This window comes from Phodopus roborovskii, unplaced genomic scaffold, assembly GCF_943737965.1.
Source record: "Phodopus roborovskii unplaced genomic scaffold, PHOROB, whole genome shotgun sequence".
Lineage (NCBI taxonomy): Eukaryota > Metazoa > Chordata > Mammalia > Rodentia > Cricetidae > Phodopus > Phodopus roborovskii.
Genome location: NW_026126480.1, coordinates 57,327,126 through 57,354,951, shown reverse-complemented (window position 1 = coordinate 57,354,951; position 27,826 = coordinate 57,327,126). Strand labels below are relative to the sequence as shown.

The window sequence follows — 27,826 nt, the reverse complement described above, 5'->3', positions numbered from 1 at the left end:
TTGGTTCTGTAAAGAAGGTGAAGGTGTAAGTATCTTGGAGACTGAAGTGTTTTATTTCACAGGTGGTAGCAACCCTCAATTCACTCTTGAGTGGCCAGAGAATTCTCCGTTGTCTGTGGCTGTCCTATCTGAGGGTGACTAGCAAATAATTCCGGATGACAATCGCTGCTCTAAGGAAACACTGTGAGATTTGCAAGGTTTTTCTTTTTACTTCTCAAAAATAGCTGAGGTCGCTGGGCGGTGGTATTACACGCCTTTAATCCCAGTACTCGGAAGGCAGAGTCAGGAACATCTCTGCGAGTTCGAGGCCAGACTGGTCTACAGCCTCCAAAAGCTACAGAGAAACCCGTCTCCCTCCCACCTGGAAAAAAAAAAAAAAAAGCAGAGGTCACAAAGCTATCATTCTGGAAGCAGAAAAATTCTGGACTTGAGACCAGCGAAGTGGGGGCCCGAAGGTAAGTCTGCATCCTGCCATAAGCAAGCCTATCTTTGCAGTGCACGCTGCGCTGAGACTCTCAGTTCCGTGCGTCTTTTGCGTCCCAAGCCGAGCAACCACTTCCTCATTGCTTTGAGTGCTGTGGCTTCCGGAAGTCGGGGCGTGTTAAAAGAATCTACGTTCTTTCCCCCGCCTCTTAGCCCCGCAGATTGACAGCACCAACAGCCAACAGATAATCGGAGTCGTGTGTCCTGTTACATGATTGGTTTGGAGTTTTGTAACCGCCCAGACATACTTGGGGGGAATTGGCTGAGCCACAGTTTTGAAAATCGTAGATTCGCCCGCGCTCACGCCCCGTTGGTCCTCGGCCGCGGCGAGCCCTGAAGACCGAGTCCAGCGGGTCGGGCTTGGCGGAGAGCTTCATCTGCCGAGGCCGCGGACTGGAATCGGAGTACTCCGGGAAGACACGGCGCCGCCCGGTGAGTGAGTGCAGGCGGCCGGCGTGGCGGGGTCATAGTGTTCCGCATCTGGTCCTGTCCGCTTCTCGGCCCAGGCTGGGCCGGGGGCTTGACCTCTCATCCTCCCCCCCTTGTTGCCTGGGGATGTGGGGGTCACTTTCCAGTGGTGCTGGGCTTGGAGGTGACCTTCATTCCCGTGCACCAGGGCCCTGGGATCTGAGAAGAATGGCCAGTCCCCTCCCCCACGCGGGGCCTAACCTAGTGCACAGCCTAGGCTACTCCGTGGACCCGGACCTGAGTCTCTGTACTGTAACGGCCGGTCAGCTTCCCGCACCCCAGCTGAGCAGCATTTTTGAACTTTCCCAGGCCCGGAGGCCGATCCTGCGTCTTATTTTGTCATTCCCGCAAGGGCATTCTCGTCAACAGCGCAGTTCTATCCAGCCTCCGCCTGCCTGCTCAGGGTCAGGATTGTGTCGTTCTGAGCTTGTAGGTAGTGTCCAGGAGCTTGTGGTCAAGAGCAGTTTAAATCCAGGCTCCGCCTCCCAATTTACTGGGTGACTTTGACTTAGACTTCTTGTCACCTTATATGTGCATGTGTACCCTGGAATATTGGGCAAGAAGGAAATGAGAGGGTCCCTGGCCCGGACTAGGACTCCGAATTAGAGAGCAACTATATGATGGATCTTCGTGCTTGGAGGTGTGTGGGGAGAGGTGCTTGGTTCACTTCCTGCATCCTTAGTAGAGATGCCGGTGAATGGCACAGGAGTATGTACGGAAAGAAAAGTGACCTCCCTTCTCCCCTGGTGGGATTCGGGTGCTCTGTTCTTTCAGGGGCTAAAGGTGAAGTTTCCCAAGAGTGTTCTTGTTACACCCTTCGCTTTTCAGGGTCACCTAACTTTCAGTGAGGGCCTGCTAGGAAGCACATTTCCCCATGGAAGAAGTGTGTTTTGGACTTGGTCAATGAAGCTCTCATGCAGGTTGGCAGTTTGAACAAGTGCTTTGTTAAGTCACCCACTTGTTGCTTTCTGTAGCTCCTCTGCAAATCTTTGATGTCCTTGAACAGTCTTCTCTTTTGCTGACCTTGAACTGAAATCTTGGGCTTTGCCACAGCCTAGTGCAGGTGGATGGGGGGTGGATGGGGGGGGGACTCAGGAGTGGCAGTGGGAAGGCCATACTTGTGATTAGCTGGCTGTATAGTTAATGCTTTTTCCTAAATCCTCCATGCTCCTGTCTGTTTTTGCCGCAGTTAGTGCTCCCTTGGTACTAGCTCAGGGGCTTTGGGTGTGCTTTGGCTTGTCCTAACCTGTGCCTACTGAGTTAGTCACTGAATGTAGTATTCCTTTGTGTGATGGTGGTGGTAAGGAAAGCTTTAGGATTAGTTGATAGATGATTAATTCATTCCACAAGTGCCAGACATCTGGAGCGCTACACATGTTCTTGTTGATGAACAAGACTAGGGGCTTGCCCTCAGGGAGTAATATTTAGTAGGTAGAGAGTAGCAGTAAACCAATAATCACTCATTTGCTGCAAACATAACTGGAATCTGTGTGAGAGATCTTGGCTTGGATTGGAGGTCAGGCTCTCCCTAAGGATCTGAGAGCTAAGTGAAGAAGCCATGCAAAACAGGAGACAGAGTTCCTGGAAGGCAGAACTTGTTTGAAGGACAAAGGGATAATGCTTCCCACAAATCAAACTGAAGAACTTTAAAGGAAAACCCTAGAGGCTATCATGTATAATGGCATTAAGTTACAGAAAGATTAGGGGGATCAGTAATCTAGCCCTTCCTTCTGTGGCCTTCTTTGTAGGCAAGGCACTGAGGTGTACATTCATGGCTAGTGCTTTTGGAAGTGTAAGTTGGGTAGTCTGACTACAGTATATGGCCAGTTCAAGCACCCTCTCCATTGTTGCTAGGAGTCTTAGCTTGGGTCATCCTTGTGGATCCTGGCAGTTTCCCTGGCACCAGGTTTCTCCCTAACCCCGAAGTCATCCCCCTTTCCCCATCAAAATGTCTTTTTTCATTACTGTCCCTAATTATCATCAGAGTCTTTACCCAGTAACTGATGGACACCTATATGGAGATCCACAGCCAAGCACTGGGCCTTGCTCTGGGAGTCCTGAAGAAAGGGAACAGGGACTGTATGAGCCAGGGGGTCTAGGTCATGCAAGACACGGAACCCACAGAGACAGCTGACCTGAGCTTTTGGGAGCACTTGGACTCTGGACCAACAGTTAGGGAGCCTGCATGGCACTGATCTAGACCTCCTGCATGTGTGTGACAGTTGTGTAGCTTGATCTGTTTCTAAGACTCCTAGTAGTGAGTATAGGACCTGTCCCTGGCACTTAGCTGGATTTTGGGAACCTGTTTCCTTTGCTGGATTACCTTGGTCCTACCTCAACTTGATGTGCTGTGCTTTGTTCAAGCCCAGGGGAGTCTCCTTTGTGAATGGAGTAGATGGTAGGAGGAATGGGAATGGAATAGGAGAGGAGGAGGGAGGGAAAACTGATCACCATGTAATAATTTAAATAAAATTTAAAAAAGAAAAAAGTTATATATTATCCTTAAAAAAAGTGTAAGCCGAGTGGTGGCTCACTGTGCCTATGTAAGGTGGGATCTGTTGTGTTGTAGTATTGTAGCTTGTAGCTATCACCCACTCTCTTGTTGTTTATGTGTTTACCACTTGGGGTATTTATTGAGGTTCCACTATGACAGTAACAGAATACTTCCACTGAGTGTAGAACTTTTGTTAGGGTTTTGTAACCAGATCATAAGCCATTAAGAAAGTAAAAAAACTGGCATTGCGTCATCTTTTGCCTGGTATTTATAGACAGGTTTTCCTGAAAGCAACATGTTGTGTATTCACTGACCTCACTGTCTCTCATTCACTTATCAGGCTTTAACTCTAGGGAGGGGCTGATGGGGTTTCTTTGGAGAGCACGTGTGGACCCCTCATTTCTTAGCATGCACCACCATTCTCAGTTCTACTGTCCATTTACTTGTTTATTTGTGTGTATGTAAGTGTGCGTGTTGTGTGCCAAAACTTTACCCGGGGACATGCAACACTTTAGGGTCAACTCACCACCCTAGATGGGGAACCCATGGCAGACTAAAGTACCGATACCACCAAAGTCTAACTTGATGAACCAGTGAGTTACTTAGGATTACTTAGAGGAGCAGAAATGACTCAAAGACAATTTCATCACCAAGGCCTACCCCAGCATTGGTGACAACTCACAAAAACTGGGACATTTGCAGTATACTGCACAGACTACAGCCACCTCTACAGGTTAGACAGTGTCCTTTCCAAGTGACTCAGTCTAAACATCATCCAGGAAGCTTGGCTGGTTTTTGCTTCTTGCAGTGCAGCCTGTTTGAGAATCGTGTTGGCAGGCTGGGCTCCTCTGAGAGTCCTCATTGCAGCTCAGCTGTGCTTGTGTGAGAGGGACTCCTCAGCTTTTATTTTACTCTGACAGGGAGGGAGGAACCTAGTGAATTTGGCTCGCTTCAGGCACTTCCTGGAGCTATTTTGAGTTGGTGACCTTGTTTCAGGAGCTTCCCTGCAGATGGCAAGGTTCTACTTGGGAGGAAACTATGAGCACAATGGTGCCAGTGTGGCTTAACCCACTCATGCAGCATCTTGTAGGAGTCATTTCTCTCCCCTCACCATGTGGGTCCCAGAGATTGAATTTCAGTTATCAGGTATGGTAGCCAGTGCCTCAACCTGCTGAGTTGTTCTGTTAGCCCTCCACTGTCATTTTAAAGAGGCAGTTGGATATGATGTCTTGATGGTCTGGTATCTGGGATCAACAAGGGTGGCCATGTCTTAGTCCCCATCCATGAGAAGTAGGAGGAGAGCCCCCAAGAAAGAAAACAGTTCTGTATTTGGGAAAAGAGAGAGTATGGGAGTGGTTGTTTCCCCTTGATCCAGGAAGGTAGTGCTTGGTCATATTAGGCCCCAAGGACCATTTGTAAAGTTTATATCAGAATTAAAGTGTGGGACTATAGAGACAGTCATGCTGTGTTTGTGTTGTCAAAAGAACAGGGTCACTGTAATGTCATTTCTTTTTGTGAGATGAGGCCATTGGATTGGCATTTGGAATTCTGCAATGGCAAGAGGCTTTGAATTGTGAGATGCACAGGTTTAGATGCAGGGTATTTTGTGTGATTTTTGGGTCTGGTAGACTTTCCTTGGAGAAGGTCTTGGTTTCTAGCTTTGAATCCTTACGTTTTTGTCCCTACCTTTACCAGACAGTGCCACCATGGGGACCACAGCCCCAGGGCCCATTCACCTGTTGGATCTATGTGACCAGAAACTCCTGGACTTTGTCTGCAACATAGACAATAAGGACTTGATGTGGCTCAAGGAGATTAAGGAGGAGGCTGAGCGCATGTTCATCAGGTAAAGGCAGGGCCATGCTGGGGCGGGTGTCCTGATGGGCCAGACAAATAGTCTGACAGGGTTCCTTCCTGAGTGCCTAGTGCAGTGGGCAGGAGAAGAGACAATTGAGCCCTTCTTCTGGCTCACTGTAGTTGGTGGTGTCTGAGTGTGTGGCCTCTGATAGCTTGTCCCAGGACATATGTCCTGGAACTTGCTTCCCTGCCATATGACCAGGAAGAAGCTCTGAGTGTCCCGCTGGTGACTGCCCTTAGCTTTGCAGAGCGTTCTTAGTAATGGTCTCTCTATTTATTGCCAAGAATGGGGTGGAATATAGTCTACTAGTGAGAGAAGGTGTGACAGCTCAGCAGTCCCCAGGAAGCCTCAAGTTCATTCTCCTTGTACTCAACAGAGAATTCAGCAATGAGCCAGAGCTGATGCCCAAAACTCCTTCTCAGAAGAACCGTCGGAAGAAGAGGCGGGTGTCTAACATTCAGGATGAAAACAGAGATCCCACGAGGAAAAGGTAGGAAAGGCTGGGGAGGCTGCACTGGAGGAGGTCTCTGAGAGTTTGCCCCGAATGTGCTGATAGGAGCAGCAGCTAGAAGGCAGTGGTAGCTGGTACCCACCCCATGCAGACACAGTTGAGATGCCATGGGCAAAATGAAGTGCTAACCCAGATCAGAGTACAGGTGTGAATTTCTGTGCAGTTGGCAGAGGTGGAGATGGAGTTTGATCTGTGGTTTGGAGGAGGGGAGAGGCACCAGAGGTGTGGCCCAGGTTGTTGGTTCCCAACTCCTCTGTTAGGGTATAATTCCCTATAGGAATGGTGGTGGCTGCAGCACTCAGGTAAAGATGCTGGTCATTCCAATCAGGTGGCCCCTGGTATGTATGTCAACCACAGTTTCATACCTCAGTGGCTCTGTGTCTTTGGAATGACTTCCTAGGGCCATTATTTCAGTCTTGCAGATTGAGAGCAAGAGTGACGTTTGTAGAAGGTGCTTAGCACAGTGTAATCACAGTTGAGAAGCTGGTGTGAATTTACTCTTCCCAGCAGTTCTATGAGTAATGGAACTCACTGGTATCCATATTGTAGTTGGGGTGACTGAGACTCAAGGACAATTGGGGCCTCGTGGCTAGAGGTGGTAGAGTCTGCTTTGGAACATCCAGGTTTTGCCTTCAGATCCTTTGTTCATACGTCATTGAGGCTGGTGGCTATTAGGGAGATCAATGTACTCTAATTTTACTTTTGGGGTGCCCCTGCCCTACTGGGTTGTCTCAGCCTCTGTTCTGCTGCCATAACAGGTTATCCCGGAGGAAGTCTCGGAGCAGTCATGCAGGCACCCGGTGCCTCCGCAGCAAGGACAAAGTGGAGAAGCCTGCTACTATTGCTGGGGAGAATGGCTCCCCTGTGTTGCGGCGTGTAACTCGGGCTGCGGCGGCTGCGGCGGCGGCAGCCTCTGTGGCATCAGCTGCTTCCTCTCCCACTGCTGGGTCTCCCACAGTGATCAAGAAAGCTGTGGTAGAGGTAAGCGCCAGAGAGCAACTGAGTGCAGAGCTGCACCTCATGCAGATTAGAGGCAGCCCTCCTCCAGCTGCAGGCCCAGCTCCAGCCACTCCGCCAGCCTTCCAAGACATCCTGACATCGGAGGAGGAATCCACACCCAACAAGTCAGATGCTGGGAAGCTGGAATCTGTCGCAGTGAGCTCCCTCAAGGCTACACCCCAGAGCTCCAAGAACAGAGGAGTTGGGGCAGGACGTTCTGTTTCCAAGCTCAAGATTGCTCGGGCCTCCCGGGGCCTACAGGACTCTCCAGACTCTCCATGGCAGGAGAGGGTGCTTTCTCCTATCCTGCCAAATAACATCTTGCCCACCACAGCCAAGAGCCCTCTTGGGAATGTTCAGTCAGTGCAGCGAAGCCTGATTTCCCAGGATCCTCAAGTGCCACTAGCCTTAACACACTGTTTGGTGGCTGAACAAGAAAATGCTAGTCGTAGGACAAGTAGAAGGCTTGCCAAGAAGGCTGACAAGGAGCCAGAGGCCTCTGCCCGCATCATCTGTGAGTGCGGGACAAGTGTGGGGTGATGGTGCAGGGGGTGGCTTGGCTGGGATGCTTTCTGAGAGCTTTCTTTCCATTGACCATCAGTGATAATGTTTCTCATGGGAATTCTCCCTGGAGCCACTAGCCATGCCTGGCTGTTGAAAATGTGTCTTGTCTGATGGAGAAGCTGATTTTATGCCTCCTGAGGGAGGCAAGTTCTTTACTACCGAGCAATAGCCCCTAACCCTTGCTTTTCTTTGGTTTTCTTTTTTGTTTTGAGATAGGTTCTTGCTATGTAGCTTAAGGCTGACTTTGGATTCAAAGTCCTCCTGCGTCTGCCCTTCCCATCCCCCTGTGTTAGAATTATGAGTGTGTGCCACCAAGGAGTTGAGTTCTACGTTGTCTGTTTGTTTTTCTTTTTAATTGTATGTGCACATGCACACTTTGGCCATGGTCTGTGTGTCTGTCTCTCTCTCTGTGTGTGTGTGTACATCAGAAGACAACTTGTCAGTTCTCTTTCCACTGTGTAGGTCCTGATGAGTGAACTCAGGTTGACAGGCTTGGCAAGGTGCCTTTACTTCTGAGTCATCTCACTGGTCCTGAGATTTAATTCTCATTGCACTTTCTACAATTTAGATTTAAATGGCCACATGTAGCTAGTGGCTGCCACTGCCAGTGAAAGATCTAGTTCAGCATTGGTTATAGATGAGGAAATAGGCCTAGAATGTTAGCCCCAGTATTGCCATGGTCCTTTTCCCTAGTCAGTATATCTCTCATTGCTGTCTTAGAGTGACCGACTTAGACTCACTGTCCTGTATGGAGCTCCTGATGGTGAAACTTCTGTGATGCGTCATGTAGAGCATGTGGGCTGGTACCTGGTAGCTGCCTTCATTATGGTCAGATCTAAGCACAGGCGGCTAATGCCCAGGTGGGAATAGATCTTGTGAGCCATAGAGGAGAGTAGGCATCCCTGAGAGTCAGGATTGGCTATCTGAGTGAGTGGGGACTTCTGGGAAGATTTTGAAGGCTGCCTGTGCTCTGGCCAGGTGGAGAAAATGTAGCACCAGCTATCCTGGCCAAGGAAACAGCTTGCACAAAGACTTGGAGATACCAAGCAGTAAATGATGGGCTGCCTGGAGTGTCTTGCCATTAAAGTAGATATAGTCCAGTGATAGCTGGAGGTTCTTAGGTACCCTATAAAAATAAAGAAGGAAGCTAGCTCAGGTCCCTGCAAGACCTAGGTCAAAGGACAGGTTAAGTTTCATAGTAAATATGAAGTAAGTTCAACTGGCTTTTGTAAGATTTATGCAAGAAATTATGTCTGTGCAGCAGTACTTTTGGCTGCTCAGGGTTTATACCTTTTAATAGAAGAGGAAACGGAGGTAGACAAGCTGTGGAGCCCAGAAATTGGGACTTGAGCCCACTTGCATTCCATCTAGGAAGGCAGGTGCTAAGGGGCTGGGGTTTGTCTGACAAGTGAAGAACCACACTCTGGAAGGTTCTCTTTGGCCTGGCTCTAGGCTCTGAAGCCTGGGGAGACAGTCTGGGCCATGTGCAGCAGGAGGCTTGGGGTGGGGTGGGTGTCACAGGTTCTTCTTAGATTTCCTCAGTACTGAAATTGGCCCTGGGGAGGGCCCACAGGGCTAGGGGAGCCTGGAGCCATGGGAAGCGTAGGAAGAATTGGGGAGAATCTCATATACCCCTCCTTTTTTATTTGAGGCAGGATTTTTCTGTAGCCCTGGTGGTCCTGGAGCTCGCTCTATAGATCAGGCTGTCTTTGAACTCAGTGGTCCTCCTCCTAAGTGCTGAGATAAAGGTGTATGTCACCATGCCCAGCTCCCTCCAAATTCAAGTTCCCACTCATGTTTTTTTTTTCCCCATCTCCCTGTTCAAATCATATTTACCCTGCTATTTTTTTTTCTCTACCCCCCCCCCCCCATCCCTTTTTGCCTTCCTAGTTTCTGCAATTACTCCAAGTTACCTCACCCAATGCAGTCTTTTCTGGCACCATACATTTGCCTGTAGATTTCTTGATTTTGGTTTTTATAGTGGAAAAGTATTCTATAATGTATTCCAACCCACAGCTTTTTATAGACATTGTGCAAAGGCTTGTCAGTTGGATGAGTTGGTGATAGGATGCGATTTAAAGCTTCCAGCACTGTGGTCCCAAAGACACTGCCATCTTTATGGGGACTTTTTAATCCCTTGAATCAAGGCGTATTAGCACCCGGCTCCAGCACATTGTCAGCATTCCAACCAGAAATTGGTATAAATGCTACCTTGTCAGGGTTGTAGCCAATTTTCTTAATGATGCACTGACTTCCTTAACATCCTCATTGCTCTTCTTGCTGTAGGGTGGCTTGTTGGAATCCATTTTGTTGGCACCAACAATTAGTTGTTTTACATCCAGAGTGTAAGCCAAAAGGGCTTCTTCACAGATCTGCCCATTCTTGGGGATGCCAGCTTTAGATTCACTATGCTAGCAGCAGCAGTCAGGGTAGCACAGCCAGCCTGAGACAGGTCTGCACTGGTGTTTTTGATCAAATCTCTGTGTCCTGGGCTTCAATGATAGTCACATAATGTTTGCTGGTAAAATTTCCACAGAGAGATGTCAATAGTGATACCATGCTCACACTTAGTTTCTCTAAGACCTAGGTGTACTTGAAAGAGCGGCTTCCTCTCTCAGCAGCCTCTTTTTCAAACTTCAGTGGGTTGTCTGTCAGTTCCACCATATTTGTAGATGGCCAGTAGTGGGGGACTTGCCCAAATCTACACATGGGGTGGGGACACTGTTGATGTGAGTCTTTTTCTTTCCCGTTTTTGCTTCAAATTAGTGATGGTTTTCCTAACAGTGGACCTGTAGCTCTTAAGCATTGTCTGTTGCTCTTCCCCTTGAGTCTTCCCTGCCCATGGATGGGCTTCTGGGCTGTGTGTGAGCAGGCCTGTCTAATCCTAAACCTAGCAATCCTCTTCTTTCTTGAGATAGAGGAAGAGGCAGGGGCCAGAATGTGGAGTCACTCAGCCCCCAGGTGGCCTGTCTGAAGTGGTAATGACGTTGGCCTTGAGTGTAGTTGGAGAACTCATCTTAGTGCTTGAGTATGGTACATGTTCAGTAACTCATTTAGACAAGTTAACCCTGGGCCCTGGGCTGCGTTACTGAAACTCAAGGGGTGAGAAAGGGCAAGGCAAAGCCTTACTGATGCTTTTCTGATGCCAGGCTCTGAGGTGGGACTGGTGGGCAATTCAGATGGTGTGCTGTTTGGGCTCTCCCTAAGGTGGCTTTTTACCCACCTGCAGCAGGGGAGTAGGAAGGAAAAGGAGACTGGCAATAAAGGGTGGTTTCGGGGCCTCTGGAGTCAGTGGTGGAGCACAGTACTGTGAACCCTTTTGTCCTTCTGGTCTAGCGTGCATTCTCCAGGAGGAAGCTTTCTGGCATTAGTGGGCAGGCAGGGGCAAGGGTCACTGCTGCGCAGTTTCAAGAAGTCCAGCTGTATAGGTAGTCAGCGTTATCCTTCAGGCATCCTGGCCATTTTTCTTAATTGGAGGGTAGCTCCTCCTCAGTCCTTAGGCCAGGCCACTTACTTGCTCCTAGGCCTGTTCTGGCACACAGGGGCTGCCTAACATTCCAGGAAGTCTTTGTGCTGTGGAATAGTTAGGTGTTCAGTTGGGTATCTTCTGGTCTTTTGTCCTTTTTACCTCACTGCTCCTGCAGTCAAGGATCTTGGAGTTAGGAGAGAGAGGCTAGGGCAGAGGAGAGGAGCATACCTTCCGACCATAAACCCTCAAGGTAGCACCTATAGCTGCCAGTCTTATTTTGTTGCTGCTCCCTCCTGGCCCCTAGCCTGACTCCCATAGCCCAGAAAGGAGAAATTACTGCTCGGTTCTCTCTGAGCCCTCCCAGTTTGTTGCTCCAGTTTGTTACCGTCTTTCCTGTTTTTCTTAGGCCTTGGGCAGCTCTGGTTTCTTGTCTGCTTAGCTCTGGTCTTACTTCCCAGACCCAGGAGCTGGACTTTTCCTAGGCCCCCACAGCCCTTCTTTCATTTTGTGATCTTGGTGTTTTTCTTTCTTCCTAGATCATTGACACCATCTCACTCTGTAGTCCAGCTAGGTCCAGAATTTACTATAAAGCTCAGCTGACTTTGAACTTGTGGCAATCCCTCTGTCCCAGCATCCTGAGTGCTGGGGTTAAAGATGTGAACCACTGTGCCATAATTAATACTTCTCCAAGGATATCCCTCAGTGAAATTCGGCATTGTTTTACTGTGTGTGATAGGATGATAGGGTTTGGTGCTGAATGAAGCCTTGATAGGTGCTAAGTGTCAGCATTTTGTCCTTGTCTTTGTTGCTGTGGTGCTGTTTTTTTGCTAATGTTAATATAGTAAGAAGGAAAAGTCACACTTTAATATACAGTGGTGAAAATAGTTAGGACCTGTGTATGCCTAAAAGGGTCTCAAATATTTCCAGAAGTTGGAGAATATACTTTGAAAACTACTGTCTTCTTCTTCCGCCTCCTCTCCTTTGGCTTCAGTTCAGGTCTCCCTATATAGGCTTCAGCATCCTTGACTTGATCATTGCACGTACCCTAGTTTACTCTATTAGATCATCAGATGCTGGCAGGAAGACCAGACAGTGGCTTCAATTTTCCTTATGGCATTGAGCCTCTGGCACCTGGCTTAGAGCCCAATTCATAGTAGGCACTTGATGAATATTTGTTGAGTGAATAAGCTGCTTATGTTGGGGCCCAGTGTTATCTCAAACATCCATCTTTCCAAGATACTGCTAGCCTAGTGAAGAGGTGGACGTGTGCCTGCTAGGCAAGTGACATAAAGCAAATTGCAGTGGGGTGTGAGGATGGATGAGGGTGAGCCCGGAGCCCAGGGAGGCCTGTGTGTCTATGAAAGGAGCAGTGATATGCCTTTGTCAGAACTTCCTGATCCTCTTGGTCTGGTTCCTGACTGGTTTCCAATGGCATCTTTTTTTTAATTTCCTTCATTTCTCTTCAGGTCACAGTTACCTGGAGAGACTCTTGAATGTTGAAGTGCCTCAGAAAGTTGGGTAAGTTCCATGCCAGTGTCTCCCACAGGGGTGGTCAGGGCACATGGGGGTGTGGTGGGATGGGCGGTGAAGGAAGCTTTTATTGAGGCTAAGCCTTCCCTCCTCACCCTGGACTCTCCACAGCCATGCTCCCTTAGCTTGGTCCCTGTGTAACCAGGCAGCAAGCAACATGACCGTCCGGTCTCTAGGCAACATTTCATCTGTATCACTTGTCAGGTCTAGCTCATGAGTTCCATGGCTGTAAATGAAGCATAACAGCCATTTAAAGTGAGGTTCAGTAGAGTGGGGTGGTCTGAGGTTCAGGGTTGCTTCCTGCCTGGATTAGACCTAGCATTACTTAGTGCCAGAACACTGACTTCTCAGAGGTCTTGCTCTGCTATCCTGAGTTAGCCCTTCCTTACTTTGGGGCAGAGGTTCAGTGCTTGGGATGAGGAAGTGGGTCTGGGCAAACCTTTGACTTAGCCACGCTCCCTCCCCCCCCCCTCAATAATGAGTAGGCTTCAAAAGAGGGGACTTTTCTGGACCCCATAGATTGAGACCGACCTGGGTAAAGTACTTGTGTGCTGTTTCACTGGAACAATGCCTAAGATAGTCAGCTTACGAAGGAAAATGGTTTATTTTAGCTCACAGTTGTAGAGCCTTCCGCTTATCACCAATTGGCTCTGCTGCTTTGGGGGAATGGTACATCATGACAGGAGTGTGGTTGAGCAAGGCTATTCACCTCATGGCTGGAACTTGATAGGACAAAGGGGTCTGTGATTCCATACGCACCTTCATGGGCATACCCCTAATAAGACAAGTTCTCCAGCTAGGTCCACCTGCCAAAGTTTCCATTGCATCCTAGTAGTTTTATACTGGGAACAAAGCCTTTAATACATAGGTCTTTGGGGACAGTGAAGCTCCAAACCAGAACAGTTCCCATCCCAAATGAGATCTCTGACAGGATGATATCAAACAAAATTCAGAAACTGAGCTCACTCTACTCAGGAAGCCACTGGTGATGCCTGTTGTCTTCCTATCTAGCCTAGACTGTTGGTTTGTGGTCTAGGTCTGGTCACCTAATTTTGGCCCTAACTTAGAGCTTAGAACTTTGGCCTTAACTAGAGCTCTCACAGTGCTGTGCTTTGCTTTCAGCCTGGAGCAGGAGCCCACTGAGGAGGCTGAACCTGAGGAGGCAGTGGAGCAGACAGAGGTGAGGCCACAGGCAGGAGACACGTAGGACTTGAGCCCTCCAGGTCTGAAGCCATGTGCCATGGCTGTCCTGAGCTCAGAGGATCCATGTGGGCTCCTTCAAGCCTTAGTTCTTCCTGTAGGTCTCCAAGAACAGTGGCTGTACCTCAAAGCGCTACAGTGCCACCAAGATTGTGATTAGTACACCAACCTCGAAGCCTGTGGCCACTGGCCAGGCAACTGCCATTGAAGAGCAGCAAGGTGAGTTGACCTGGCCTGTCTCTTAGGATACAGAGCCCCATTTTCTGGTCTGATAGGCCAAAGATAAATTAAGCTGGAAGAGGCCATGACCTTCTGGCTAGAGCTGCTGCTGACTGTCACATGAGTAACTATAGCTAGATGTTTAGGAAGCACAGAGGGAAGGGCCTGAATGAGGCGAAGGTATGAAGGTGCCATGTCACAGTCTTGAGCCCACTCCAAGGGATTCATGAAGAACTGCAGGCTGGGATCTGAATGCCTACCCGCCTCTTGCTCCCAGCTTGTTACTAACTTTTCTAGTTGAAAAGGGGCCAGATTACTGTGGGCTTTGGCAGTTGGACAGGAGCTCTGCCTGGCTTCCCAGGCTACTATAGGCTCTAGAGTCTGGCTCCTGTTTCTCTGTGGAGGCTCTGTGGATTTCTCTGGTGTGAAGAAAGTGGCAGTTGTAAGGTTTGAGCAAAGCATCCTGTTTATGAAGGGGCCGAGGATAGTTGTTGCGCCAGCCTGCAAACTCCCAGGACTGCTGCAAGACCCTTTGGTGTAAAGGGTGCTTCCTCCTGGTGTGAAATAGAATATCCTATGCCCTGTGTGTCCCCATGAAAGGAACCTACTTTTCCTGTCATGGAGGTACCAACTGAAGGCCAAGAGAGATGTGTTTGATTGTAGTAGAGTTTGCAGCTTGTCATAAAGTTTCTGCACATAGCTTTTTGTGGTAGAGGGAGTGGCACATAGAGTGAGGCTTTGGTGATACTGTCCTGTCATTTGTGTCACAGTTGCCAAGTATTAGGGCTGGAGGACCTGACCTGGGGGCCAGTATACTGGGCTAGTTGCTGCTAAGGTTGGTGTTTCTGCCATTGGCCACCCTGAGGTTGTCAGAAGGGGACCTTGTTCCTGCTGTCACTGTCGCTGCTGCACCCTTCCCTAAACTGGCATGTGTACCCCACTGGCAACCCTATAGCCTCACTGAAGTTGTCCTCTTCATTCACAGAAGCCAAGCTTGACCAAACAGATGGAAACAGAAAAGCACCTCAGAGTGTCAGGTGTGCATCTGGGAAGGGATTTGCAGGCAGCTCTGGTCTGAGGACTCCAGAGGGCCTCGAACCAAGCTGGGGTCCTTGTGTAGGGAGGGTAGGTATGTGGCCAGCATTCTCCTTGGCTGGTGTCAAGACTTCGATTCTCTGACTAAACAGAGGAGGCAGCTTGATGCTGTAGATGCTGGCTTGGGAATGGGTAATCATGTTCCTCTGCATCCTTCTGGCTCTGTGACCTTTGACTGGCCACCTACATTTTTCTGGGCAGCAAAGGGCCAGTCTGTGGTCTCTTCCAGTCCAGAGTTCTGTGGCTTGAGCCCAGACTTTTTGCAAAGGATGATCTTTATAGGATGTAGTAGGGTTATGAGGTGGGTTCTCAGGTCCTCTTTATGATGTCTCTTGTCCTGGGCAGAAGGAAACGCAGTTACAAACAGGCAATGAGTGAACCGGATGAGGAGCAGCCAGAGGATGAGGAATTTCAACCCCCCCGGAACAAGACCCCTTCTCCAACCTGTCCAGCCAACAAGGTGAGCAGGTTCTTGTTTGTCCTTACTTGGTGTCTGCCCTGCCTGCTCCGTGCTGACCCTGGCCCTGGTCTGTAGGTGGTACGACCCCTCCGGACCTTCTTGCACACAGTGCAGAAGAACCAGATGCTTATGACCCCTACTTTGGCCTCCCGCAGCAGTGCCATGAAATCCTTCATTAAACGTAACACTCCCCTCCGTATGGACCCTAAGGTAAGGAAGCCTGTCCCCTGGCTGTGTTTTGCTGGACCTGGGACAGTGTGGTTGAAGGCTCTCTTAGTTTGCTGGAAGTGGTGTGGGCCTGGGCAGTGATCATGGGCCAATTAAAGCCTCTGTAGCCAGGGGTTGCCTCAATACTGTGGTGCTGTGCTGACCTTATGGACCTAGGACTGTGACTCAGAAGCTTGCTGAGCTCTAGGCTGGGAAGTGGGAGGACTGGCTTAACAGACCTCACACTGGCCATCATGTCACAGACCAGTGGTGGGAGTGACTTGCGGGGAGCAACTGAAGACACCTTTGCTGTTGGGAGAGAGAGAAAGGGTTGGGTGAGGTGAGGTAGCTGTGTGCATGGTGAAAAGTCCTGAGCAGACTCACTGCCACAGACAGGTGCATGGCCAGCCCTGTAGGACATCCCTTGGCATTAACTCTCGGTGTTTTTCTGTTTCCTCTCCACAGTGCAGCTTTGTTGTAAGTAAAGCCTTTTCCTGTCCTTTAACAGAGCTGTACCTAGTTCTTAGCTATTTCCATGTCACTGTGTAGCTGACAGCCCCCGTGGAAGCACTAACATCGCAAGCGGGAGTGTTAGGAAGGCAGATGTGCATGTGGGGGTACTGGGGTCACCAGGATAGCTGGTGACATCCAACTCCAGCTCTTGTGGGACTCTGCATCCTCCCACTGTAGAGATAACCCTCGGCCCTTAACCCTGCTATAGGGATAACACAGCTAAAAGTGCTCCCACAGCCATCTACTTCCTCATCCCCAGCGCTGGGGTCTGAGGGTCTGAGGGTCTGAGAAAAAAACAGACATGTCTCTGGTGCCCAGAGCCACTGGGATTTATTGGGTCATAGACCTGAATAGTAGCCCTGATGGGGTATGTGATGGGGTAGGACTGGTAGCTATAAACTGACGCCCAGTCCAGCTATGCAGGTTACAATGTAGCTGCTGTCATTGGCATCTGGAAACAAGACCAAAGATGCTGTTCTTTTCCCAGACACCTCAGAGCTAGGCTGAGCTGGGCTGGGTCACTTGCTGTGAGCAAGAGCTTTGGAGAACTGGGACATGGGGGCTTAGCTTCTTAGCATCTGTTTAAAGAATTGAAGGAATTGAAGGTGTACACACATACAAATAGAGTGGGATTTCCTTTAAATTATTTTGTGGTGTGTGTGTGTGTGTGTGTGTGTGTGCATGTATGTGCAAGCACATGCTATAGGACATGCTTGGAAGGAAGTTAGAGGGCAATTTTTCCCTGTTTTGAGTCTGTTCTTTTATCATGTAGGTTCTGGGGATCAAAGTAAGGTTGTCAGTCTTGGTGGTAGGTGCTTTTGTCCACAGAGGTCCAGGATTTAAAAGTTCAAGTGCAGGGTAGAAACATTACAAGGGAAGAAGAGACTGGCTGAATGGGTCTAGGAGAAAGAGGAGCTGGTTGCTAGGGGCAGATGGTTTTCTATTCTGATAAACTTTTGATTGACAGTTGAAAATTTGACCTCTAGGTGTGGGTTGTGTACATCCAATAATTTTAACAATATGTATGTCCAGTAAGTAATACATGGGCTTGAGAAGTTAATAAGGTGGTCCCACCCTCCCCAAAGTTCATGCTGGGCACACAGGTTGCTTTATTATGCATGCAATCTAAAGCTGTTTTGGCTCACTTCCTTCTAGTTCTGTGATGGGTTCCAGGGTGTATTTGACCACAAGCTACAAATGGAATTGCTAGGGAGGGAAGGGTACTGCTTTTTCTGGAAAGGGTTTTGTGCAGCTGCAGCCAGAGCAGTTGCTCAGTGCTCAGTTGGAAAAGGGGTGCTTGTTGCTCAGGTCACATCGTTTGTCCTGGGTTGCTGAGCTTTTTACACCTTCATGGAGCCCATTGTTAGAGTTCCCAAGGAGAGTTGTGAAGACACCTGGAGGGCTTCTGCCTTCAGCTGATGCCTTAGCATGTGGGAGGGTCTCAGCAGCTGGCTAGATGGGTCCTGAGCTTGTTTGTCTAGAACACAGGCTTCTCCTCTCTGTTTGTCCAAGGTGACAGCATATCTCCCAGCTGTGTGGCTTCATGGAGTTATTTTTGTGCTTGGCAGTGAAGAAGGCTTGACTTGTTCCTTCTTCAGTTGGCCATTCATTTCCTTCCCTTCTTTATATTGACTAGGGCCTTGCAGGTATCATGGGCATGGCCAGTAGGCACTACAAGTTGCCTTTTCCTGCTTTGTGGGAACCCAAGTCCCTGCACAGGGCATCTGGTGGGTATAACTTGGATACCAGAGACTAGGAAGGTTGAAATGTTCTGGGCATTGAACACCTGAGTTTTCTCAGCTACAAAATGGAGAAAGCAGTGAGTAGTACTTCAGGACATTTGGTGACTTGGAGAGTGTGTGCATGCATTGAGTGCAGGGCTTGGTATAAAGTAGTTTTAGGGACACATGTCAGGGAGAGTGCTCAGGAGAAGCCTCCAGGCAGAAGAGGCTACTCTAGCTTGTAGTTTCCTCCCATTTTGCTTAGGCCTTGAGAGTGATTCTGGGAACATAGATGACCAAAACTCATTTGAAGTCTGGGCCAGAGAAGAAATAAATTCTGTACCATGAAAGACTCTGAAAGCACTGGCCAAATAATGCAACAGAATAAATGATCTGACTAGTGCTGGGAAATTTAACACTCAGGCTTAAGAATGAAAGGCTGAAGTTTGATTGGCTGTAAAGAGAGAGTGGTGGTGGTGGACATTGGGTACCACCCAGCCTTTGCTTCTGAAATGTTTTATTTCCCAAGGAGAGCACTTATACACAGTAGGGTGGGAGAGAAACTTGGAGTGTGACCCTCCTGGTGTTTGTGTGTGTGTCTGTGTGTCTCTGTGTGTGTATCTGTAGAAGACATGGTCTCTAGTAGCCCAGGCTGGCCTTCAGCTCCTAATCTTGCTGCTTTTATTTCCCAAATCCTGGGATTATAGGTGTGTGTCACTGTCTTGTTCCCATTTTTCTTCTGAAGTCTGGGTAGTTGGAGTAACTGGGACCTAGTGAAGGTCACTCATTGCTTCCATGTGGATTCCCCAAAGACCAGTGCTTCTCAGGCCCTTCTATACCCAGCTTGGCTTCTGTAGCTCCTCATGTCCCTCTCTCTTTCCATTTCCCAAATGTTTTTTGTTTAAAATTAAAAAAAAAAAAAAAAATCACAATATGGTGAAATTTGGGGAAGGTATATTTCCATGAATTTTAGCATGATTTATATAGCCATTACCATAATTGGGATATAGACCGTGTCCATGTCATTACCCACAAAAAAGCTCTTAGCTACTCCTTTATGTCCACACCATCCTTATTCTCTTAATTTCAGCCAATACACACCTGTTCATAGTCACTAAGAATGTTTTTGGAGGATGTCATGTGAATTGTGTTGTGTCATATGCTGCCTTTGGTGGTTAACTGCTATTCTTCCAGATAAGATTTTTGAACCGATCTAAATTGGTGTGTTTAAAGTAATTGTACCTAATTGGCTTTTTAAGAAAAATTTGGCAATGTCTTCTATTACACGCGCACACACACACACACAAACATACACACACACACTTATTTATTTCATGTGAAATAAATAAACGTGGGTGTTTTATCTGCATGTATGTCTGTGCACCATGCACTACTTGCATGCTTTGGTACCCAGGAAAGCCAGGAAGGACGACATCAGATCCCCTGGAATTGGAGTTATAGATGGTTGTGAAACACCTTGTGGGTGCTGGAAAGCACTAGTCTAATCCCTGGCCAGAGAACGTTTGGAGCCCCTCCCCACCTTTGCTCTTGTGCATAGCTATGACTGTGTCCCCGTGGACTTTCTGGATCTGCCTGCAGGGTAATGCCAGCACTGATCTGCTGTACAGCTAGCTATTAATGTTTTAAAAAATTATTAACACAGGCATATCACAAGAAATTTGGAAACTAAAAGGAAAGACATTTCATCCTTGATGTAGCTCACTAGCCTGCGTAACTGTTAACATTTGGTAGTACTTTAATTTTTTTAAGAGTGGTGCATGTACATATTCCTAGCATGTATTGAAAATCATAGCAGTAGTGATAAATGAGCATTCCTTCACCTTGCCCTCCCAAATAGAGCATTAGTGGACACTTTGTAAGTTGCCTTCCTTTCTCTTTGCTTTCTTAGTTTTTAGTCTTTTCTTCAAGCTGTTTATATAATTATAATCAACACACATCTAATTTGAGGCTGCTTTTTGTGTTGCTTGTGGTTGGGTTCTGGGGAGGCATTCAGGTCCACCTGGAAGGAGAAACTGAATGCTTGTGCTTGCCTGAGATGTGCTGGAGCATCTCTTCCTAAGAGGCATCTGCTGCCACGTCTGGTTGAGAACTGATGCACACCGCCAGGCAGCTTTTGGGGTTGGTGGGCGTTGTCATTCACATCCCTCCCCCACTGCCCTCTTCAGGAGAGGGAGCGCCAGCGCCTGGAGAACCTAAGGCGGAAGGAGGAGGCTGAGCAGCTGCGCAGACAGAAGGTGGAGGAGGACAAGCGACGGCGTCTGGAGGAGGTGAAGCTGTAAGTGTCCCAGCTCCTAGCCCAGCTTGCTCCAGCCTAGTCAGGCTCTCCTTAGCTGTGCTGTGCCCACAGGAAGCGGGAAGAGCGCCTCCGCAAAGTGATGCAGGCCCGTGAGCGGGTGGAGCAGATGAAGGAGGAAAAGAAGAAGCAGATTGAACAGAAGTTTGCTCAGATTGAGGAGAAGACAGAGAAGGTGAGTCTGGGCTGATGGGCAGTGAGACTAAGTGAGTGGTGCCTGTTGGTAACCCGGGCACTTTAGGCTTGGCTTCCTGAAGTGTGGGACTAGACTCCTCTACAAGTCATTGATTGGATGGTCTGTATACCCCTGCTTTCTGTCACATGGGCTCTGGAGTCTCTTGTGAGGCAAGTTAAATGCTGTAAGTCTGCCCTAAATCTTCCCAGCAGCCCTTTGTGAGTGGGCAGTCTTGGGTAGTTTTTGTGCCTTTTCCCTGGCTCTGGGCAGCAGGCAGGGTTTGTAGTGGAATGGGGGTACCCATTACAGAGCTCTGGGCCTCACTCTGCATGCTGAGTGAGGGGCTGCTCCAGAGAGCACATGGGAGTGGATTCTGCAGGCTAAGGAGGAACGACTGGCAGAGAAGGCCAAGAAGAAGGCAGCTGCCAAGAAGATGGAGGAGGTAGAGGCACGCAGGAGGCAGGAGGAGGAGGCGCGCAGGCTCAAGTTGCTCCAACAGGTGCGATTCCAGGTGGGGACAGAGAGGAAGTGGGGTAAGACAGGCACTGAGTGCCTCCATGCCATGAGGGCTGGCTGGACACACCCATTCTGTAGAGTAGATCACATTGGATCTTCTCAACCTGAAGGTTGGGTGGTGGTGGTGATTTTTTCTAAACACTGAAATTTGAGGATTAAATATGTGCATCTGGTGTCTGGCTTTACCTCACAGCTGCTATTTCTTAGCAGGTTACTCAGGTAGCAGCAATCTTAATGCTATGATTATAGTTGAAAGCAAAATTCACTAATGTATATGAAGTATGCCATGCCCGGTATATGCTGAATATCCTGTAGGTGATTGCACTTACCCTCCATCCTTGAGCCTTACGCTTGGCAGAGTAGGGCCCTGCCTCTCCCTGGGAACTGGCAGTCTTGCTACTGTAGGGAACAAATGTCCATCATTGGGGAGTTCTAGTACTAACCAGTGTGGTTTACTTTTGCTGTAGTAGACATGTCTTAAGTATTAATGTGTGTTAACTCAGCAGCTCCATGAGGTGCAGGTGTTGCTCTCGCCCTGTTTTACAGATGGGAAACTGACCATTAGGTCAGATGGCTTGCCCACTGTACACAGCTTAAATCCAGGTTCCACGCTTGCTTGTTAGTTCTTCCGCTGCAGTTGCCAGATGCCTTTTCAGTCTGGCCATGACTTGCATAGAGTCTGGTGACTCAGTTCTAGCTGATGTCACGGTGGTGTCCAGTGCCTTAGGAGCACGGACTATGGGCAGGAGCAGCCGCTCAGCCCTTGGCTAGTTTCTTCCTGTGGGCCTAAGCCTGGCTTGAGTGTCCCGCACTGCCAACTCAGGAGGAAGAGGAGCGGCGGCATCAAGAAATGTTACAGCGGAAGAAGGAGGAGGAACAGGAGCGGCGCAAGGCGGCTGAGGCCAGGCGACTGGCAGAGCAGCGTGAGCAGGAACGGCAGCTGGCTGAGCAAGAGCGTCGTAGGGAGCAGGAACGCAAGAGGGAGCAGGAGTGTCTTCAGGCCAAGAGGTGAGGCCACCCACTGCCATTCACTACTGTCCCGTGTGAGCGAGAGGCAGCATGGCTGTTGCTTGGCAGCTCTCGTCTTCACCTGAAGATTGGTAGGCTTTCCCTTGGCTTCAAAACCAGATGTCTACGGTTGGTGGACCACCAAATAGGGTGATTCAAGGGGTAACAACTGGGGGGGGGGTCATTCCATGTTTTGTTCTGCTTCTACCAGAATGTACTAACCCCTTTGATGTCTTTCTCAGTGGATACAGTAGGGTGGGGGAACCCTAGGACAGACTAATAGTTCTCCATAAGGCTGCCACAGGCATCATGGGCAGGAGGGATGTTTGTAGTGCAGTACATAGAGCATCTTTAGCCCTGGCCCTGTGCTTCCCTTGGTGTAAAAAAGAGAAGTGTGAGGCTGTGAGACCTTCCTTGCATGGAAGAGTGGGGCTGCATGTTGTTAGACTCCGAAGTCAGGCTCAGAATCTTACTTTTGGAGAGTCTGGCTGTTGGCTCTAAGCTGGTGTCCAGTTCTACTGTCCCATTCTGTAAAGGCATGTCCACCAAGCCTGACTTCCCTTTCTGGGATGGGAACGGGGCTAGGGCACCACTACTGCCCTCACAGATTCTTGGTGGTCCTCAGGGAGATGCAGGAGAGAGAGAAAGCCCTGCAGCTACAGAAGGAGCAACTTCAGAGGGAACTGGAGGAGAAGAAAAAGAAGGTAGGGTATTGGGGATATGGGCCCTCTGTGGGTCTGTTCTAAGCTGTGAGGTGAGAGCGGGAAGCCTGGGCTAGACTCTTCAGGCAGACCTGCCTTGCTACATGGGGTAACAGTGGCAAGAGGAGAGGGGAGACACAGACCTTGTTGGCTGGGTCCCAGGAAGAGCAGCAGCGCCTGGCTGAGCAGCGGCTGAAGGAAGAGCAGGCGAAGAAGGCCAAGGAGGCAGCAGCAGCCAGCAAAGTCCTGAACATGACTGTGGATGTGCAGGTGAGACATGACCCGGGGGGGAGGGCCTGCCCCATCCTCTGTGCAGGTGAGACATGACCCGGGGGGCGGGGGGCCTGCCCCATCCTCTGTGCAGGTGAGGCCTGTCCCAGGGGGAGGGCCTGCCCCATCCTCTGTGCAGGTGAGGCCTGTCCCCGGGGGAGGGCCTGCCCCATCCTCTGTGCAGGTGAGGCGTGGCCCCGGGGGAGGGCCTGCCCCATCCTCTGTGCAGGTGAGGCCTGTCCCCGGGGGAGGGCCTGCCCCAATCTCTGCTTACAAGCTCAGGCTGTGGTAGAGCCTGAGGAAAGAGGGCAGACAAGTCACCAGTCTTTTTCCTTCTTTTTCATGACATGGTCTGGCTCTGTAACCCAGATAGGCCTCCACGTTGTAATTCTTTTTACAAATTTTTACAAATGTTAATCCTTAACTTCCTAGTGGTAGGGATTACAGGCATGTAGGCCCATACCTAACTTCTCTTTGCTATTTTTCATAATGCATAGTTTTTTTTTTTTTTTTTAATATTATAAAACTAGAATGTTATCTAATAAATACAGGGTCTTGCTGTGTAGCCCTGGCTGGCCTGGAACACTGAGATCTACTTGTCTTGCCTTCTGAATGCACAACTATACCAACATCATCTTAACACATGTATATTTCTTCCTTTTGATGGCTGTGTCCCAGTTAATCACATTGGGATTTAACAAGTTCCTGTTGATGAATGAGTATTTAAATTGTTTAGAAAATACATTATCAAAAAAAAAAAAAAAAAAAATGGGGTGGGGCAAGGTGTTGGTGGCCCATGCCTTTAATCCCAGCACTCAGGAGGCGGGTCTCTATGAGATTGGGGCCAGCCTGGTGTACAGAGTGAGTTCAGAACAGCCAGGGCTGTTACATAAAGAAACCCTGTCTCAAAAAAACAAACAAACAAGAAAGAAAGAATGAAAGTACATTATTGTCACTGCCACCAAGTCAAGATGCTGAGTTAGTTAAAGGGACAGAAGGCTAATTGAGGTCATGGTGTGTCTTGAAGCATCTCAGAGGGAGGGGGTAGAAGTAGAAGAACGTTAGCATGATACAGAGTGGTTTATATTGCCTGACTTGTTTAAATAAAAAAGTGACCCTAAAGTTTTTCTTTTTTCTTCTCCTTGAGAAGTGGGTGGAGATGACCAGAGTGTCACAGAGTCCTCCAGGACACTGTGCAGGGGAAGGGAATAATGGACCTGTTGATTTCCTTCCAGTCTCCTGTTTGTACCTCATATCAAATGACTCCACAAGGACCAAAATCCCATCCCAAGATCAGCACAGATAACTATGGGATGGATCTAAATAGTGATGACTCCACGGATGATGAGGCTCATCCCCGGAAACCCATCCCTTCCTGGGCCAGAGGTGAGCAGAGCCCAGGGCTCCTGAGGCTTGGGCCACTTCCTTCCTCACCATTGTGGGGTGTGGAAATGGTGGCTTAGCTGCTGCAGGTGTATAGGCTGATGTGTTAGTGCCTGGAAGCTTATGGCCTTGGCCCGAGAGGGCTGTGTTGGGCTTTGAGCATGTTCCTAGAGGAAAAAGGGGTATTCTGGCCTAAAGGTCCATCTGAGGATATAGGATAAAGGGTATTGAGTTTCTTTACTCTTGTTGAATGTAGTCATGTGACATGAACTTGAGTCACCTTCTCAGAGTCTGGCCCAGCAGGGTTCTTGAGATTTGTACCCAAGCAAGCACCCATGGGTGAGCATAGTGCATAGCAGGGTTTGGTTGGAATGCTAAGAGCTAGGAAAGGTCATTTGGAGGGGCATTGGTACTAGAGCAGGATTTACCCTTTCTCAAGGTCTCAGATTATATAGGGGTGTGATGCTGTGTCTGGCCTGGGTGTGAGGGCCTGCTAGGGTGCTTTTTAGTATTGGTGAACCAGAAGTTAGCACAGGGTGCCAACGTCAAAAGAAAGGTCCTCGAATCCCACAGCGGGTCAGCACTAGACAGACTGACATCTTACTTTCATGACTCTGACCTTGTTTGAAGTGACTAGACTCTTGTTTTCCTAAGCTGCTCAAAGAGGGGCCAGTGTGGCCTCCTGGTGGTACTTGATGTTGAATTACTTAGTTTCTGTCTGTGAAGAGGACACGATAGCAAGACCCAATGAGATGATTATTGTGAAGTAACTCAGGAACACTACCTGGTGAGGAGCAAGACCAGAGTGTGTGTTCCCTCCTCATCCTCGAGGGTCCTCCTCAACCTGGTTGGCAGGGCTGTGATTCCCATAGCTCTGCTGGTACAGCCTTAGTATCTGTGAGATTGATTGGTGGGCATAGCCAGGCAAGAAGGCTTAAGATCTGGAGATAGGCTTGTCTTCACACTTAACTCTGCCACTCACCTGCCGTGTGCTTTGGACAAGTCTCCTCAAAATGGGGAGAGTAAATTATTGGCTATGCCTACTCCTGGGGTGCTTTGTTTGGGTTTGGCTGCTGAGAAGATGAAGATAAGAGCATGGTTAGTGTTGGGAGGGGATAAGCACAGGTGCTCTCCAGAGGAACAGATAGAGTAGGGGCAGGGCATGCTGGTATGGAGAGGGTGGCTGGACTCTGCAGGTAGATTCAGGGATCAGGGAAGCTCCCAGAGAGCACCAGGCAGTGATCCAGGTCTCTGGTTTCCTCAGGCACCCAGCTCAGCCAGGCCATCATCCACCAGTACTACCACCCCCCGAACCTTCCAGAGCTCTTTGGAACCATTCTCCCACTGGACTTGGAGGACATCTTTAAGAAGAGCAAACCCCGCTACCACAAGCGCACTAGCTCTGCTGCTTGGAACTCACCGCCTCTGAAAGCCACTAGGGTCCCCAGCAGCCTGGCCTATACCCTGAAGAAGCCCTGAGGCAGGTCCTCAGCCTCCTGGCAGGACTGGGCCCATGTGTGTGTGTGTCTGTCTTGTCTGTCTTTCTGTCTGTCTTTCTGTCTGTCTGTCTGTTTCTGTGTTGGGCTGGTGCCCTTCTGTCTGACATATCATTGTTGAGCTGGCTATCAACATCCTCTGCTGTCAGGTGCTCTTAGCCCTGAGGAGGGTGGGCTTGGTGGGTGGCTGCGGAAGAACCAGCTTCAGCACTGATTGGTCTGCAGGTAGTACTCTGTAAATAAATTGTTACAATTCAATTGACTTTTAGTTTCTAGTGTTTGTGAGGTAGTTTAATAAAGTGTATACCTTGAAGCCTGCTGTGGCTGTTGTGAAGACTAGGACCTTCAGTGCAATGTTGGTCTGTAGCAGGATGTTTTGGGCCTTCGCCTGCAGTGCACCTCAAGATCACTTGGGGCCAGATGGTGTCCACCCAGACGTTCTGTTGCCAGGCAATCAGTCCTGTTTGTGAGTGGAGCCTGTTCCTTGGAAAAACCTGGCCTGATACACAGCTTTGCTATTTAGTCTTAGTCCTTCAGCCTGACCACTCCTCAGACTGCCATGCCTGCTGTGTGGGGAGTGGAAGGACTTGAGAAAGTCCTTGTGCTGGGATCTGATCAGGGAAGGAATGACCTTCAAGATGACCTTGGGACCTGGGCAAGCAGGAGGAGATTTCATGACAAAACCACCAGCCACTAAGTAAGTAAGTGCAGGGTGGCTCTGGTCCTGATAGCTCCTAATGGAGCTATCAGCCACATGGGCAGACAGGCCAAATCAAACCACAGTTGTCTTGAACACACCTATAGAAAGGCCCATGTATTTCTCATTATCTCCAGTTGCTCCTCTCTAAAGGCAGTTCAATTATGTGGCCTGAGAAGCTGACCAGCTTACTATGGTAACCTGTTCAGAAAACAATAAAAACTAAATCCAAATGCAATAGTGCTGTAAACAGTGAGGAGACAGTGAGCACAATAGTCCAAGATTCTTCCCACACAGAGTTCATTTATGGTTCGTTCAAATGTGTTGAACGCAGTTCAGTTTATTCCGTTGAGTAAAGTGGAAGGCAAGTCTGTCCAAAGCCACATGACCAAATTCACTTGTCAGTACATTTATTCAGCGCTTAGGAACTCAACAGGAAGACAGTTATGCGGAGTCTTCACCAACATTTGGTGTTGTCTGTATTTTAGCCACTCTAATGGCTGTATGGAAATACTTCATCAATATTTTAATTTGCATTTTCCTAATGGCTGTTGGTGAATATCATTTCAGATTCTTGTTTACCACCTGAATATCTTTTATTGGCAACCGATCTGTTTAAGTTCATTTTGAAATGGGGTTTTTTACTGTGGAGTTTATGATACTTGTAGGAATACGGTCTTTGTCAGATGCACTGTCTGCAGTTTAAACTGTAGTCTATCTTTTTGTTCTAACACTTTTATAGAGCACAATTTCTGATTTGGTGAGGTCTGTGTTAACTTTATGGGTTGTGACTTTTTGAGGTCCTGTCTAAGAAATCCAAAGATTTCCTTCTGTGTTTCCTAAAATATTCCATGATGAACACAATGCATGAGGATTTATGATCATCTCCAGTCAACTTTTTAAACTATGGGGTGTCTGCCCCCTGTTTTTACTTGAGAACATGCAGATGGATGTCTAATTGTAGCACTGTTCATTGAAGAGACTCATTTTCCACTGAGTTTCCTTTGCATCTCCGTTGGGGAAGCATGTTGGCACTGGCCCATGTACAGACTCGCTCCGACTCCATGAGGACCAGAACTTGCAGGAAGTCTTAATCCAGTGCTTTAATTCTTCCAGCTTTGTATTTCCTTTTCTGAGTTTACTGAGTTTGTTTTGACTTGTATTACTTTTACCTTTTCATGTAAATTTTAGAATCAGCTTATATGTATAAAACTTCACAGTTTTGACTAGAATTTGATTGACTACATAGATAGTTGAAGGGGAGCTTGGCACACTTAAAATACTTTTTCAGTCTGAACAGCTTGTCTTTACATCCTTGGTTTCTGTCATTAGCATTTTGTGGTCTTGGCATACATCCTGTACATTTTCTGTTAAATATTTTTGTGGCTTTACTGTAAATGGTATTATTTTTCTGATTTTGGTTTATATACTTGTTCATTGTTGGTATATAGAAATACAATTGGCTCTTGCATGTT

General features: G+C 48.5%; 1 protein-coding gene across 2 annotated transcripts; it reads left to right on the top strand.

Annotated features, from left to right (window-relative positions):
* Window positions 1-728: 728 nt before the first annotated feature.
* Window positions 729-27,826, top strand: Incenp (inner centromere protein). Of its 2 annotated transcripts, none has more exons than XM_051193915.1 (18): window positions 729-915; window positions 5,141-5,291; window positions 5,680-5,793; window positions 6,573-7,327; window positions 12,313-12,364; window positions 13,499-13,556; window positions 13,678-13,795; window positions 14,781-14,832; window positions 15,239-15,350; window positions 15,426-15,560; window positions 19,978-20,087; window positions 20,160-20,280; window positions 20,660-20,779; window positions 21,620-21,804; window positions 22,430-22,508; window positions 22,668-22,775; window positions 24,011-24,161; window positions 25,423-27,826. In XM_051193915.1, the coding sequence occupies exons 2-18, from the start codon at window positions 5,152-5,154 to the stop codon at window positions 25,635-25,637; spliced, it is 2,625 nt and encodes an 874-aa protein (XP_051049872.1). In that variant the 5' UTR covers window positions 729-915; window positions 5,141-5,151; the 3' UTR covers window positions 25,638-27,826. The 2 variants fall into 2 exon arrangements, with proteins under 2 accessions (XP_051049872.1, XP_051049871.1); XM_051193914.1 differs by having other exon boundaries at window positions 15,236-15,350.